Source organism: Bufo gargarizans, chromosome 5 (genome assembly GCF_014858855.1).
Source record: "Bufo gargarizans isolate SCDJY-AF-19 chromosome 5, ASM1485885v1, whole genome shotgun sequence".
In the NCBI taxonomy this organism is placed as follows: Eukaryota; Metazoa; Chordata; class Amphibia; order Anura; family Bufonidae; genus Bufo; species Bufo gargarizans.
This window is the reverse complement of record NC_058084.1, coordinates 86,941,504-86,957,495: the sequence shown is the minus strand read 5'-3', so window position 1 is coordinate 86,957,495 and position 15,992 is coordinate 86,941,504. Positions and strand designations below refer to the sequence as shown.

Sequence of the window (15,992 nt, the reverse complement as noted above, 5' to 3'; positions counted from 1 at the left end):
ATGGTTTTTTTTGGAGAGAAGTGGCTTCTTTGCTGCCCTTCTTGACACCAGGCCATCTTCCAAAAGTCTTCGCCTCACTGTGCGTGCAGATGCGCTCACACCTGCCTGCTGCCATTCCTGAGCAAGCTCTGCACTGGTGGCACTCCGATCCCGCAGCTGAATCCTCTTTAGGAGACAATCCTGGCGCTTGCTGGACTTTCTTGGACGCCCTGAAGCCTTCTTAAGAATTGAACCTCTTTCCTTGAAGTTCTTGATGATCCTATAAATTGTTGATTGAGGTACAATCTTAGTAGCCACAATATCCTTGCCTGTGAAGCCATTTTTATGCAACGCAATGATGGCTGCACGCGTTTCTTTGCAGGTTACCATGGTTAACAATGGAAGAACAATGATTTCAAGCATCACCCTCCTTTTAACAGGTCAAGTTTGCCATTTTAACCCAATCAGCCTGACATAATGATCTCCAGCCTTGTGCTCGTCAACATTCTCACCTGAGTTAACAAGACGATTACTGAAATGACCTCAGCAGGTCCTTTAATGACAGCAATGAAATGCAGTGGAAACTTTTTTTTGGGGATAAAGTTAATTTTCATGGCAAAGATGGACTATGCAATTCATCTGATCACTCTTCATAACATTCTGGAGTATATCCAAACTGCTATTATAAAAACTTAAGCAGCAACTTTTCCAATTTCCAATATTTATGTAATTCTCAGCACTTTTGGCCACGACTGTACATACATATAATTGTGGCTGTTATGTAGATAATTTATCGTCTTGTGTGTGCACTGTATGGGTCTATTTAGGTACTACTATATAGGTACATATAATGCTCACCACTGTATGAAGATATTATCACAGCACATATGCTGGTAATATGTGAGGTACAGGGCTGACTGTAGCTTTGTTACAAAGAGATGGTCATGTACTATATGATGTCTGATTTTAATTTTTACATCAGCCTTGGCATAACCCCTTTAATGGGGTTGTTCACCCCTGGGGACCTTTTCTACAGACCACCACCCAGTGTTTCTGGACCTGCGGTGGCAATCATAATCACATGATCCCCAACACTGGGTTCCAGCTCCATCCCTGCCCCACTGGCTCTACAGGTCCCGGGACTCCCCACGTCACAGCATCTGGCTTGACATGTCACTGGGTCAATTGACACATGGGTTACCAAAGGTTGACGCAGGGAGATCTGAAACCTGCAGAGGCGGTGGGGCAGCAATGGAGGAGGAACCCAGTAGCGGGGATCAGGTAAGTATGATTACCGCTGTGAGTCTGGCCGCACTGATGAGTCTGTAGAAAAGGTCCCCGGGTGAACAACCCCTTTAAGTCTCTGTCTTTTTTTTTCATAAAGGGGAAAAAGTGTGGTGGTACGAATAGTAAATCCGGCATCAACCATGTATGGCAGGTCAAAAGGTATAAAAAGCGGTGTTTCAGTCCATTTTGCTTTTGTAATCCTAACCATGAACAAGCCTACACGTCAATGTACTTACAACAATGGGAGTGATTCTCCTCATATACAATTCTTCCTACGTTTTCCTGTATCAATTCCAGTCCGTGCATTGCCCAATATGAGAATTCTGGCCAATAGTCGTACAAAGGCTACAAGTAAAAATACTTTCTTTGTAATAAAATTTCATCAGTATGAAGAAATCATTCTGGCGCAATATATGAAACTAATCTAAAACGGGATGTATGAGTCTATAACAAAGGGTCTGTTTAACCGTTTCAGCCCCAGGCCATTTTCGGTTTTTGTTTTTCGCTCCCTGCCTTCCTGGAGTCATAACTTTTTTTTTGTTTTCTGTTCACATATGAGGGTTTATTTTTTGTGTCACAGTTTAATATTGTATGCAGTGTAGTGGGACGCTGGAAAGAAATTTCAAATGGGGTGGAATTGGAAAAAATTATATGATTCCACCATAGTTTTATGGATTACATTTTTACAGCTTTCCCTTTTCAATAAAACTGACACCAACCTTCATTTTCTGGGTCAGTATGATTATAGCAATATAATATGTGTACAGTTTTTCTTGTGTTTCAATACTAAACCTAAATTTTTATATAGTTTACGGAGCTCTGTGGGGCTCATTTTTTGCAGGAAGATTTTATTTTATTTTTTTAAATGATACCATTTTGGAATGTGTATGAATTATGATCACTTTTTATTTGGTTGGGACATGAAGCGACCCAAAAAAAAGGCAAATTGGGCTTTTTTTTTTTTTTCTGTTTCGGTGTTCACTGTATGGGATAAATACGTTTATATTTTAATAGTACGGGTGTTTTGGGACATGGCATTGCCAATGATCTTTATTTTTTTATTGGTTTGGAGCATGTCTCTCCCCTGACAGATGATGTCGAGGGATACAAGGATCAGGCGAAATGAATATTTTCAGCAATCCTTTTGTTCTCCAGGGATCAGCAACCTGCGGCTCTTCAGCTGTTGTGAAACTACAATTCCCAGCATGCTCCATTCATTTCTATGAGAGTTCTTAGAAGAGCAGAGCAAGTATGCATACTGGGAGTTGTAGTTTCACAACAGCTGGAGAGCCAGAGGTTGCCTACCCCTGTCCTAGGAGATAAGCCATCACCAGAAGTGTCTGGCAGTAACGCTGAAACATAGAAACATAGAATGTGTCGGCAGATAAGAACCATTTGGCCCATCTAGTCTGCCCAATATATCTGAATCCTATGAATAGTCCCTGGCCCTATCTTATATGAAGGATAGCCTTATGCCTATCCCATGCATGCTTAAACTCCTTCACTGTATTTGCCACTACCACTTCTGCAGGAAGGCTATTCCATGCATCCACTACTCTCTCAGTAAAGTAATACTTCCTGATATTACTTTTAAACCTTTGCCCCTCTAATTTAAAACTGTGTCCTCTTGTGGTAGTCTTTCTTCTTTTAAATATGCTCTCCTCCTTTACCGAGTTGATTCCCTTTATGTATTTAAAAGTTTCTATCATATCCCCTCGGTCTCTTCTTTCTTCCAAGCTATACATATTAAGGTCTTTTAACCTTTCCTGGTAAGTTTTATCCTGCAATCCATGGACCAGTTTAGTAGCTCTTCTCTGAACTCTCTCTAGAGTATCTATATCCTTCTGGAGATATGGCCTCCAGTACTGCGCACAATACTCCAAGTGAGGTCTCACCAGTGATCTGTACAGCGGCATAAGCACTTCACTCTTTCTACTGCTTATACCTCTTCCTATACATCCAAGCATTCTGCTGGCATTTCGTGCTGCTTTATTACATTGTCTTCCCACCTTTAAGTCTTCTGAAATAATTACTCCTAAATCCCTTTCCTCAGATACTGAGGTCAGGACTGTGTCAAATATTCTATATTCTGCCCTTGGGTTTTTACGCCCCAGGTGCATTATCTTTCCCTTTTTCCACATTAAATTTCAGTTGCCAGAGTTCTGACCATTCTTCTAGTTTTCCTAAATCCTTTTCCATTTGGCGTTTCCCTCCAGGAACATCAACCCTGTTACATATCTTTGTGTCATCAGCAAAAAGACAAACCTTACCATCGAGGCCTTTTGCAATATCACTTATGAAGATATTAAACAAAATTGGTCCCAGTACAGATCCCTGTGGAATCCCACTGGTAACATGACCTTGTTTTGAATGTTCTCCATTGACTACAACCCTCTGTTGTCTGTCACTCAGCCACTGCCTAATCCACTCAACAATATGGGAGTCCATGCTCAATGACTGCAGTTTATTGATAAGTCTTCTATGTGGGACAGTGTCAAAAGCCTTACTAAAATCTAGATATGCGATGTCTACTGCACCTCCACCGTCTATTATTTTAGTCACCCAGTCAAAAAAATCTATAAGATTTGTTTGACATGATCTCCCTGAAGTAAACCCATGCTGTTTTTCATCTTGCAATCCATGGGATTTTAGATGTTCCACAATCCTATCCTTTAATAGGGTTTCCATTAATTTGCCTACTATTGATGTCAGACTCACTGGTCTATAGTTGCTCGATTCCTCCTTACTACCTTTCTTGTGAATGGGCACGACATTTGCCAATTTCCAATCTTCCGGGACGACTCCTGTTACTAATGATTGGTTAAATAAATCTGTTAACGGTTTTGCCAGCTCACCACTAAGCTCTTTTAATAATTTTGGGTGTATCTCATCAGGCCCCTGTGACTTATTTGTCTTCACTTTAGACAGCAAACTTAGAACATCTTCCTCTGTAAAGACACATGCATCAAACGATTTAATAGTCATCCTTTCTAGTGGAGGTCCTTCTCCTTTTTCTTTTGTAAAAACTGAACAGAAGTATTCATTAAGGCAGTCGGCTAGCCCTTTATTCTCTTCTACATACCTTCCGTCCTTTATTTTTAATTTAGTTATTCCTTGTTTTAATTTCCTTTTTTCATTTATATATCTGAAGAATGTCTTATCCCCTTTTTTCATAGACTGAGCTAGTTTTTCTTCTGCCTGAGCTTTAGAAGTTCTTATAACTTGCTTGGCCTCTTTCTGCCTAATCTTGTAGAGTTCCTTATCTTCATTGCTCTGGGTTTTTTTATAATTACAAAATGCTAGCTTTTTATTTTTAATGATTTGGGCCACTTCTGCTGAGTACCACAGTGGTCTCTTCCTTTTTTTGCTTTTACTGACAAGTCTAATGCAATTTTCTGTTGCCTTCAATAATGCACCTTTTAAGTAGTCCCATTTCTCCTGGACTCCATGTAATCCGTTCCAGTCTGATAAGGACTCATTTATGACTAATTTCATTTTTGAAAAGTCTGTTTTTCTAAAATCTAAAACTTTTGTTTTTGTGTGGTGGGACTCTTTCACAGTTCTTATATTAAACCACACTGACTGGTGATCACTAGATCCCAAGGTTTCGCCGACAATGACATCATATACCGAATCCCCATTTGTGAATATCAAATCCAAAATGGCCTCCCTCCGGGTTGGCTCCTCAACCATTTGTTGTAGGGATAACCCCAGTAGGGAATTTAGAATATCTGTACTCCTGGTAGAACTTGCTATTTTGGTTTTCCAGTTTATATCTGGAAGATTGAAATCTCCCATAATGATAACTTCTCCTTTCATTGTCATTTTAGCTATTTCTTCAACTAGTAGATCATCTAGTTCTTTAACTTGATCAGGTGGTCTATATATCACACCTACACGAGTTACTGCATGATTAGCAAACTGCAACGTAACCCAAACTGACTCTATGTTGGCCTCACCAACTTGTATTAGGTTAGATTTAATGCTATCTTTCACATACAGGGCCACTCCTCCTCCTTTCTTGCCTTCTCTGTCTCTTCTGTATAAAGAGTACCCTGGTATGGTTATGTCCCAGTCATTTCTTTCATTAAACCATGTCTCCGTAACAGCCACTAAATCTACATTCTCAGATGCCATTATTGACCCAAGTTCATTGATTTTTTTACCTAAACTGCGAGCATTTGTAGAGAGGACTCGGAGCTTATTTCTTACCCTCTGTGCTTCTGACCTGTTCTGGCATTGTTTCGGGGGGCAATTGGACTCTTTTATTTTCACTCTTTTGCCCCCCCTTCCTAGTTTAAATACTCTATCGCAAATTCTTGGAGTTGTTCACTAAGTACATTTGTTCCTTTGAGAGAAAGATGCAAACCATCTTTTTTGTACAGTTCCTTTCTATTCCAAGTAGAGCTATTATGAGAAACAAAGCCAAATCCTTGCTCTTGACACCATTTACCAAGCCATGTGTTGAACTCCTTTATGCGCCTCTGCCTATCATTCTGAACATTATGCACAGGCAGAACTTCAGAAAATGAAATGGTGGATGCAAAATCCTGTACGTCATTACCAAGTGTGATAAAAGATTTTTTCACCTCTGACACTTCATTGCAAGCCAGGTCATTTGTCCCTAGATGGACAAGAACATCCACGTCCCCTTCCTGCTTTGCTTGCTTAACAATATTAATAATACGTCTTCTATCTCTTCTAGCAGTAGCCCCAGGGAGACATCTCACAAAACCATTTTCTTTAGGTTGTTGTCATGGTCTTACCTTCTTACTGTTCTCCTTCGTTTGACATGTGCTGGCGGCCATCTTGGTTTCTGGGTTTCTTGTAGCCTCCCACCCTGCGGCTTCTCCTTCCCACTGGGAGGAGCTGGATGCCTAGCTCATATATATAGGAGGTCTGTGGCTTCAGTTCCTTGCTTGGTCCTCCTGTGTTCACATGCTTCTAAGACTGCTGCTGCTTCTGGTTCCTGATCCTGGCCTCGTCTGACTACCCAGTTGGTTCCTGATCCTGGCTTCGTCTGACTACCCTGCTGGTTCCTGATCCAGGCTTCGTCTGACTACCCTTCTGGTTCCTGACCTCTGGCTACGCAAGACCCTGCTTCGGTTTAGCCATCCGTTTGGACTTTTGCTTACAGCTTGATTTTCAATAAAGCCTTCTTATTTCCACTTATCTCTGTTGTACGTCTGGTTCATGGTTCCATGACAGTTGTTAAGCCTCACTGCAGAGCTGATCTGAGTCTGCTTAGACCCAGCATCTCAAGCCCCTGGCAATTACACGGTCACTAGGACAGGAGAAGGAAATGGGACTGCCGCTTCCTGATCTGTATATACAGTGCTTATTGAGCTCTGTGTATACAGCAATGGAGCCCGTCACTGACTACAGTCTTCCTGCACCTGCACTATTAGTGTGTAGCTTTCAAGAACATCCTTGCAGAGTTAAATTCGGAACACATTGACGTTCATAGTCAACACAGTGTATAGAAGTGGTTAAAGGGTTTGTCTCAATAAAGACAACCACTTTTATATTGCCACTGTTCCAGAGATAATCATGGTTTGGCCTATGGCACCTTCAGCAAACAGATGATTTCCAGGGGGAAAATGCCGTACTACGGTATATACAGACCATTCAGATGAACAGCTACCCTTATAATAAATTGACGCCTTGAGTCTACCAACAGAGGCCATTCTCTGAGGCCATTCTCTTGAGTCTACCAACAGAGGCCATTGGTCCCTTTAAAAGGAGTTTGGTGCTTATACAGCATGTCATCATGACCAACCCTATACAGCCTGGTAGGGTTGATAATAGTAACTAAAATGAGCCCTTTCTCACTGCAATCAATATTGTCGATGCACAGAGATTCTCACTTTTAGTTTTATGCAAATGAGATGCTCAAAGCACTGAAGAGCTGGCCTAGCCCATTAGAGGACCACTTCACCTCTGCATCTCACTGTTGCCACTCTCCCTTCCAGTGAGATTGACAGGGCCAGACATCCGCACTGCTTCGATCCCTGGCCCTGAAATCTCGTGCATGCTTCAGCAGCAGTACCACTGGCTCATGTAGGAGGGGACAACCACTCTCAATCTTCACTGCACAGATGCATGTATAAGATTTCAGGGGTGGACATCGGAGCAGTGAGAATCCCTGGCTCTGTCACTCTCATTGGGAGGAGGAGAGGCAGCAGAGAGAGGCAGAGGTAAAATGGTGCTCCAAGGGGATAGGGTAGCCCCTCAGTGCTCCGACCACCTCATTAACATACAACTAAAAACTAGATTACACTTACCAGTAATTTCCTTTTCATGAATCCTCCACAACAGCATACCATGAGAGATGACCCTCCTCCAACCAGATAGGGACAGGAAGTTTAAAAGTAAGTCCTCCTCCATCTCATCTTCAGTGTCTTTCTGGACTGAAGCCTAGAGAGCCTTATCATTCACCCCACAACCAAACTTATCTATAAATACCTACTCTAGTTCATAGGTGAACAAGCATGTATAATATCATATATAAATACCGGTAAGTGTAATCCAGTTTTTCCATTTCATCCTCCACGGCGGCATACCATGAGACGTAACAGATAAAGTTAACTAGGAAGGGACAATAGCCTGCAGCACTCTTCGGTCGAAGGCTAAATCCTGCCCAGAACGAACATCTACCCATAAGTGTTTGATAAAGGTATGTGGAGACGCCCATGTGGCTGCTCCACAAATTTGTGCAACCGAAGCATCAGCTTTTTCAGCCCATGAAGCTGCCACTGATCGTATTCAGAATAAATTGTCGTGTTGGCACTCTGCGATAAATAAGTGGGTTATGGATTGCAGTTTGCTGCATAAAATGCCGCCTTTTGACGGTGACAGGTTCCCTTTAAGAATATAAAAACAATGAAAGTAAGAGATGTACAAATGCCCTACACCGTAAACTGGTGTTAGTCGCAGCTCTCAGCAAGTGCTGGGCATCACTTAGTGTAATCCCTCCATTACTAGGCATCTCCTATATGAGCTGTTTGTTTTATTGTTTCCCACAGAAACTGGGTTAGCGTCTTTACGTGGGAATTCGGCAGCTGTCAACCTCCGAGTCTGCGCTGGTAAGATATGAACTCGAAGCGAAGACTAAAATGTAATGTCAATAAAACAAATGCAGATACAAGGCGCATAACTTCGCTGGCACCGTGTGACGCTGCTGCTGCGGGGAAGGAGATAAGCGTCTGCACACACAGAATTCCCCACAAGCACATGGGGTCCTGCAAGAGCAAAAAGGGGGGGGGGGGCTCTGAGAACAACAGACTTGGCATGAAGGACGTTACAAGGCGACGTCTTCTGTTCTCGCAGAAGGAGGACGGATCTACTTTGAGTCACAGTCACATTTGTTTCTCTGATTCATCGGCTTCTTGTAGTTATTACTGGCAATGTCTGATCATACAGCAGGAAATTACTTGTAAATGAGTAATGAAGAGAGCCATGTCTAGATATGGGAAGGCGTAGATCAAACTACAGCAGCCTTCAAGCTCTCAAGATGTTGTCGGACTACAACCCTCATGGGACTGCTCTCAGCCAGAAGAATCAACATGGTAGAAAATAACTAACTAAAGTATAGAACAATAAAAACAAATAAAAGATTAGAGATGAGACAAATCGATTTGGCTCATTAACCAGGGTTCTCCACCAGCGAGGGGCTGTCCCCAGAGGTGAAGAAGCGCCCACCTGCAGTATGATTGACAGGGCCAGACATCTAGCTTGGCCTTGTCAATCTTCTACCTGCGATGCTGCTCGGAGTAGTGGTAGAAGCATAGAAGCGCTCTTTTGGCTGCCGGGTAGCAGCGCACAAGCAGCTTGCTGCACCCGAAGCAAAATCGATACTTCTACGCAGGTACGTAGAAGGTTGACAAGGCCAAGCTAGATGTCCGGCGAAACTAAGTGACAGCCCCTCACAGGTGAAGATGAACAAATCAATTCATCGCATCTGTAGATAACATGTAAATGTGATAGATATAAAGATATGAGGCTGAATTATTTTATACCCAAAAGACTCACTTTAGTGGTGGCAAACTGATCAGCAGGGCTGTCGGACCACCACCGATCAGATACTGATGACCAGGTGCGTAGCTGACGGCTCATGGGCCCTGGTGTGAGAGTTCAGCTTGGGCCTCCCTTCCCTCAGTCCTTTGTGGCCGGAGCAGGGAAACACATAGCCTTTGTGCTCCCTGAGGCAAAAATTTAAACAGCACTCCTCCCATGTCAAAATCTTGACCTAACCCCATCCCTCTAGCCAGAGGTGTAACTTGACCAACATGCACTTTCTATAATACCGGTGTCTTCTTATGTGGCCCAAGGGTCTTTGGGCCCCCTCAGGCTCCTGGGCCCGGTAGCGACTGCTACCTCTGCACCCCCTATAGCTACGCCCCTGCTGATGACCTATTCGGAGGATCGTAAAACCCCTTTAACCTCAGGTATGCTTAAAAGGGTTTTCTGAATAGGTCATCAGTATCCGATTGGTGGGTGTCTGACACCCGAGACACCCGTCAATCAGCTGTTTGAGAAGGCAGCAGTGCTCACCGTAGTGCCACGGCCTTCTCTCTGCTCACCAAGCACAGAGCCGTACATTGTATAGCGGTTGTGCTTGGCATCACAGCTCAGCCTCATTCACTTCTATGTGGCTGAGCTGCGCCTAGGCCATGTGACCAATGAATGTGTCATCACTTGGCCTAGGGAAAGCTGAGAGAAGGCAGCGGCACTCGCAGCTTGCACTATACAATGTACAGCACTGTGCTTGGTGAAAGACGGCTGTGGTGCTACTGTGAGCACTGCTGCCTTTTCAAACAGCTGATTGGCGGGAGGCGCGAGAGTTGGACCCTCACCGATCAGATAGTCATAGATATCAGATATTTACGTATCGGAAATCTATTACTTTTATTCTCCCTTGACTGGAGTAGTTTTTACTGATTCTTTAAGCCTATTTTCAGACGTAAACATAAGTAAATTTGTCAGGGCCGATGTCCTGGCCCTGGTCTCGCCACATCCCCACTGCTCCTTTGCCACCCCATGGGGCGAGCACAGCACAAAAACAGGGTCTTGTGACATTTTTTTACCGCTAAAACTGGTGTGTTGCACTTTGTAAATGACCCCCAACATTTAAACTGCCCCATGAAGAAAATGAAAAAAAAATACACACGTTTTTTCCTATTACCCCCAAAAAATAATAAATATTAATAAATAAGACCTAGGTACCCCAAAAAATGGTATACCGTACCAATGAAAACTACATCTCGCCCACAAGAAAAAGAAGCCCCCATACGGCTAAAACAACGCAAAAATGAATATGATCTGGTTCTTCGAATGCAGCGACATAACGAGGTGTTATTGTGCAAAAGTTGTAAAAAAAAATAAAAATACATAAAACTAGGCATATTTGGTATCGCCGTGATCTTACTGACCGACAGAATAACTGTAACATGCTAGTTATGCCGCACAGTGAACATCGTAAAGTACGGTAAAAGTGCAAAAGCAATGGCTGCTTTTGTTTCTCATTATCAACCCGAAGAAGGAAAAAAGAAAATAAAAGTTAATAAGTTACATGCACCTCAAATTGGTATCACCAAAAAATAAAATTCACCCTGCAAAAAGCAAGCCCTCATACTGCTACATCAGTAGGAAAAAAAAAAAAGTCATAGCCAGAAAAAAAAAAATACTAAGAGACAAAATTTTGCGCAACCTACATGCCCAGTGGATAGTTGCGCAAATCAAGTATAAATTACTAAGTAGGCGAAAAGTAAGGTAGAGCATAAAAAATAATTTCAAGTAACAATGAAAATCCAGTTTTGGTTAGCTGTTCTTCTCGCTTCCTACTGCCGAGAGGCTCCTAAGCATCAAGAGTGAATAAACCCTCACTAATCTGCACAAGAAACACCAATGACTTGTAGGACATTGCGATTTCTCTAACGACGCCTTCACACGCAGCAGATTTTGTGGCAGAAAATTCTGCAACTGAAAATCTGTTCAATTCACCTTAATGGGGCTTGCATTCCATGTGCTTTTTTCCCCATTCAAATGAATAGAACAGGTTTTCAGTCGTGGAATTTTCTGCCACAATCTGCAGTGTGTGAAGGTGCCCTAAGGCTAGTTTCATGTCTGTGGCAGGGAACTCCGGCAGGCTATTCCGATATTCCTGGAGTTCCTCAGATACGAAATTGCCGGATACTACCACCTTCCTGACGAAACCCATTGACTATAATGGGGACTAGCAGAGATCTGGCTGCTACCCGGCAAATATGCACGCAGTTGTATGCCAGACCTGCTGGCCCGAACACCCGGCCCAATTAACCTATTCATTTTGAAACAAGATACAAAAGGTTTTTATCACTTACCAACCGCTAAGTAACACACTGAAGCAGTGCCACAATTCACTGCTGGTTTAACATGCAGTGTTCAGGGAGAGAATATATATGAGTGGACGGGGCAGTGGGTAGTGGTTACTTCTTCTTGGACACTTGGCTGCCCATGAACCCACTTGAAGGAGCATGACAGCAAAAACACTAGACCTCAAGAGCCGCCCTGCAGTGCAGAACAGAGTCATAGGACTGTAAAATAACCTGATTTTAATTAAAGTATAGATTTACCTTAGAAGAACTTACATTGAACTATCAGGTAGTCACATAGAGCACCTTGCTAATATGACGTGGCAGAGGAATCTAAACTCCATGTTTTGCTTCACTGCTAACGAAACAGCGATCTCCAGGATGGCAGCCAGTAATCCGCTAATGCATTCCAGAAGCCTTGGAAAAGCATTATCCAGTACTATCTGAACAACCCAAAGGTGTACGTAAAAAAAACTGTAAGACTATGTTCAAATGTGTCAGATTTGACACAGATTTCAGTGCAGATTACGTGCTGTTATAAGCTTCAAATACGACCAACATCCACATTCCATGCATGTCCGAACCCCAAACGCATGAAACGGGATTTATATGCAAAGACTTTTTGAGCCGCCACAAAAATCTGTATTTATTTTTTGTGGATTTGATGCACTCCAGATTTCTACTGCGGATTTTAATTCGATATGTGAGCATATACTAAGAGCACTTTCAGTGTGGAAAACACGCTCCATGTGGAAACGTGATTTCCTTTAACAGGACAGGGCGGCATTATAATGATATATAACACTGTGTGTCTCTGCCCGACTTTCCAACTACTAAATTAGACTGAAGGCTTCATGTCAGTACAATTCAGTAGATGCCAGGTCGGGCAGAGACGCACAGCATTATAAATCAGTATAATGCCGCCCGGTCCTGTGAAATGAGCAGTGTCCATAATGGGAAATCAAGCTCCCACACAGAGCATGTTTTTCACACTGGACACTCTCATCTGAAAGTGTCCTAAAGGTTAAATAATTAAAGCATAACATGTAATATACCTCAAATCATTAAGTGTACAAAGACCTATCACTGATTATGAACCCTTTGCAGTAGCCCAGGGAAAACCCTCAGAGGTACAGTGCTGGAGAAACCTCCCATAAACTAATGCTTTAATCTTATATAACCTTCCTAATACAATTAAAGGAGTTCTCTGCTTTGGACAATCCCTACTTGTCAGATGGGTCCCCTCAGAGTATGCTGACCACACACTATTCCTCAAGCTGGGACTAGGGGTGGGCGATATGGCCTAAAATCTATATTGCGATATAATTTTAAGCACGTGCGATATGCGATATATATCGCAATATATTGTTTTCTATATTGGGGGGTGTTTAAACTTTTTTACTTTTTATTTATTAGCCTCCTTAAGGGCTAGAACCCTTGTCATATTCACCCTAATAGAGCTCTATTAGGGTGAATAGGACTTTACACTCTCCCTGCTGCCCTGTGCATAGTGCACACAACAGCAGGGAGCTGAGTCCCCTCCCCTAAATAGTGCCATCCACAGATCCCCTCCCCTAATCAGTGCCATCCACAGATCCCCCTCCCCTAATCAGTGCCATCCACAGATCCCCCTCCCATAACAGAGCCATCCACAGATCCACCTCCCCTAAATAGTGCTATCCACAGATCCCCCTCCCCTAAATAGTTCCATCCACAGATCCCCCTCCCCTAAATAGTGCCATCCACAGATCCCCCTCCCCTAAATAGTGCCATCCACAGATCCCCCTCCCCTAATCAGTGCCATCCACAGATCCCCCTCCCATAACAGAGGCATCCACAGATCCCCCTCCCCTAATCAGTGCCATCCACAGATCCCCCTCCCCTAAATAGTGCCATCCACAGATCCCCCTCCCCTAATCAGTGCCATCCACAGATCCCCCTCCCCTAATCAGTGCCATCCACAGATCTCCCTCCCCTAATCAGTGCCTTCCACAGATCCCCCTCCCCTAATCAGTGCCATCCACAGATCTCCCTCCCCTAATCAGTGCCATCCACAGATCCCCCTCCCCTAATCAGTGCCATCCACAGATCCCCCTCCCCTAAACAGTGCCATCCACAGATCCCCCCTCCCCTAAACAGTGACACCCATAGATCCCCCTCCCCTAATCAGTGCCATCCACAGATCCCCCTCCCCTAATCAGTGCCATCCACAGATCCCCCTCCCCTAAACAGTGACACCCACAGATCCCCCTCCCCTAAACAGTGACACCCACAGATCCCCCTCACCTAAACAGTGACACCCACAGATCCCCCTCCCCGACACTTACAGGAATACATTTATAAACTAAACAGTAACTTTAATCAGCGACTCTTTACTTGTATACCTTACTCTGTCTTAGCTCCGGTAACAGCAGGCAGTGCGGGTGGGCGGCGCTTACTCACTGACGTCACGCACCCGCGCCGCCTAGTGGGAGGAGCAGGCGCGTGACGTCAGTGAGTGAGCGTCGTCCGCCCACACTGCCTGCTGTTACCGGAGCTAAGACAGAGTACGGTATACAAGTAAAGAGTCGCTGATTAAAGTTAAAGTTACTGTTTAGTTTATAAATGTATTCCTGTGAGCGGCGTGACCATGTATATTCTAACCCCTAGGCAAGCGTCCCTGTCATCATGGGAACGCCTGGGGGGTAAAATATACCATCGGATTTGAGTTTTCACGATCTCACTGAGATCGTGAAAACTCAATGATTTACTGTCAGTCCCTCCCCTTCTACTCTTCCTCTGTTCTCATTGGTGGTCAGCGGCAGCCGTGCACAGTGGGGAGGGAGGGACTCCCTCCTTCTCCACTGTGCCGGCTCAGGAGAACATGGTGCGCGCAGAGAGCGCGATCATATCGCGGTCCGGCGATATAGGCGATATGCTCAAAATCCATATCGTGGCACAAATTTATATCGCATATCGCCTATATCGTCTATATCGCCCACCCCTAGCTGGGACCTTTGGCAATCAGCTATAATTTGGTGGTAGGTTTTAAAATTTCCTGCAGCACCATCAGAGGGGAAATTAAGGATTACACAGTACCCACTCAGGATAGGCCATCAATATCTGATCGCGGAGGGCATAACAACCAGCACCATCTCAGATCAGTTGTTCTGCAGTAGCTCCGGTGCCGGAATTACACAGATCTGTCCACTGTGTGATGGATGGAGATGATTACTTCAGTGCTGCTTCCATTGAAGTGCAGAAGTTACCAGCTCCGTCCAGTACAGAGCTGTGCAGTCCCGGCACCAGAACACCTAATTGGCGGATGTGCTAGGTGTCAGCATCCCGCTGATCAGATATTGATGGCCTATCCTGAGGATAGGCCACCAATAATAAAGGGGTTTTGTCATTTCCTATTGATATGCCCCCAATGTCTGATAGGTGTGGGTCTCACCCTGGGGACCCGCACCTATCTCTAAATTGGAGCCCGCAAAAAGAAGCAGAGCAGACTGCACATGCGTGGCTGCCCTCCAATCATTTCTATGGGACTGCCGGAAATAGCCGAGCGCTGACTTGGCTATGTCCGTCAGCCCCATAAAAGTTATTGGAGCGGTGGATGCGCTTGCGTGGTGTGCTTACCATTCAGGTCAATGGGACTTCGGAAAAAAGTTAAGCGACTATTTTTGACACTCCCATAGAAATGAATGGAGGGTGGCCGTGCATGTGCAGTCCACTCCTCCGTCTCTTGTCGGACTCCTTTTTAGACATAGGTGCGGGTCCCAGAGGTGGGACCCGCACCTATTAGACACTGGGGACATATCCTAGTGATATGCCACCAGTGTCGGAGATGGGCCGACCCCTTTAATATCTTAGACAACCCTGTTAATACTGATCATAGTTTAGCAATTCAAGAGAGAGACCCAGCATCTTACTCAGGGTCTCTGTCACCAGATTATGCTGCCCTCAGATAGGACAGTAAAAAACTGGTGACAGATTCCCTTTAAGGCTACTTTCACACTAGTATTTTAAATTCCGCTATTGAGATCCGTCATAGGATCTCAATAGCGGAAGAAAACGCTTCAGTTTTGTCCCCATTCATTGTCAATAGGGACAAAACTGAACTGAACAAAATGGAATGCACCAAAATGCATTCCGTTACGTTTGGTTGCGTCCCCATCGCAGACAGAATAATGCTACAAGCAGCGTTTTTCTGTCCACGATGTGGTGCGGAGCAAGACAGATCCGTCCTGACACACAGTGTCAATCAATGGGGACGGATCCATTTTCTCTGACACAATAGAAAACGGATCCGTCCCCTATTGACTTTCAATGGTGCTCAAGACGGATCAGTCATGGCTATATAAGACATAATACAACCGAATCTGTTCATGACGG

General features: G+C 44.1%; 1 protein-coding gene across 2 annotated transcripts in view; it reads right to left on the bottom strand.

The window, feature by feature from the left end:
* CPQ (carboxypeptidase Q) overlaps positions 1-15,992 on the bottom strand; it is a 492,137-nt gene that overhangs the window by 465,854 nt on the left and 10,291 nt on the right. Inside the window, exon 1 of one of the 2 annotated variants that reach the window (XM_044293688.1) lies at positions 1,503-1,563. The exons of the other annotated variant lie outside the window; for it this stretch is intronic. Coding sequence (XP_044149623.1) covers positions 1,503-1,526 — 24 coding nt within the window. The 5' untranslated portion in view covers positions 1,527-1,563. Of the gene's footprint in view, positions 1-1,502; positions 1,564-15,992 lie in introns of those variants that run through there. 2 annotated transcript variants of the gene reach the window in all.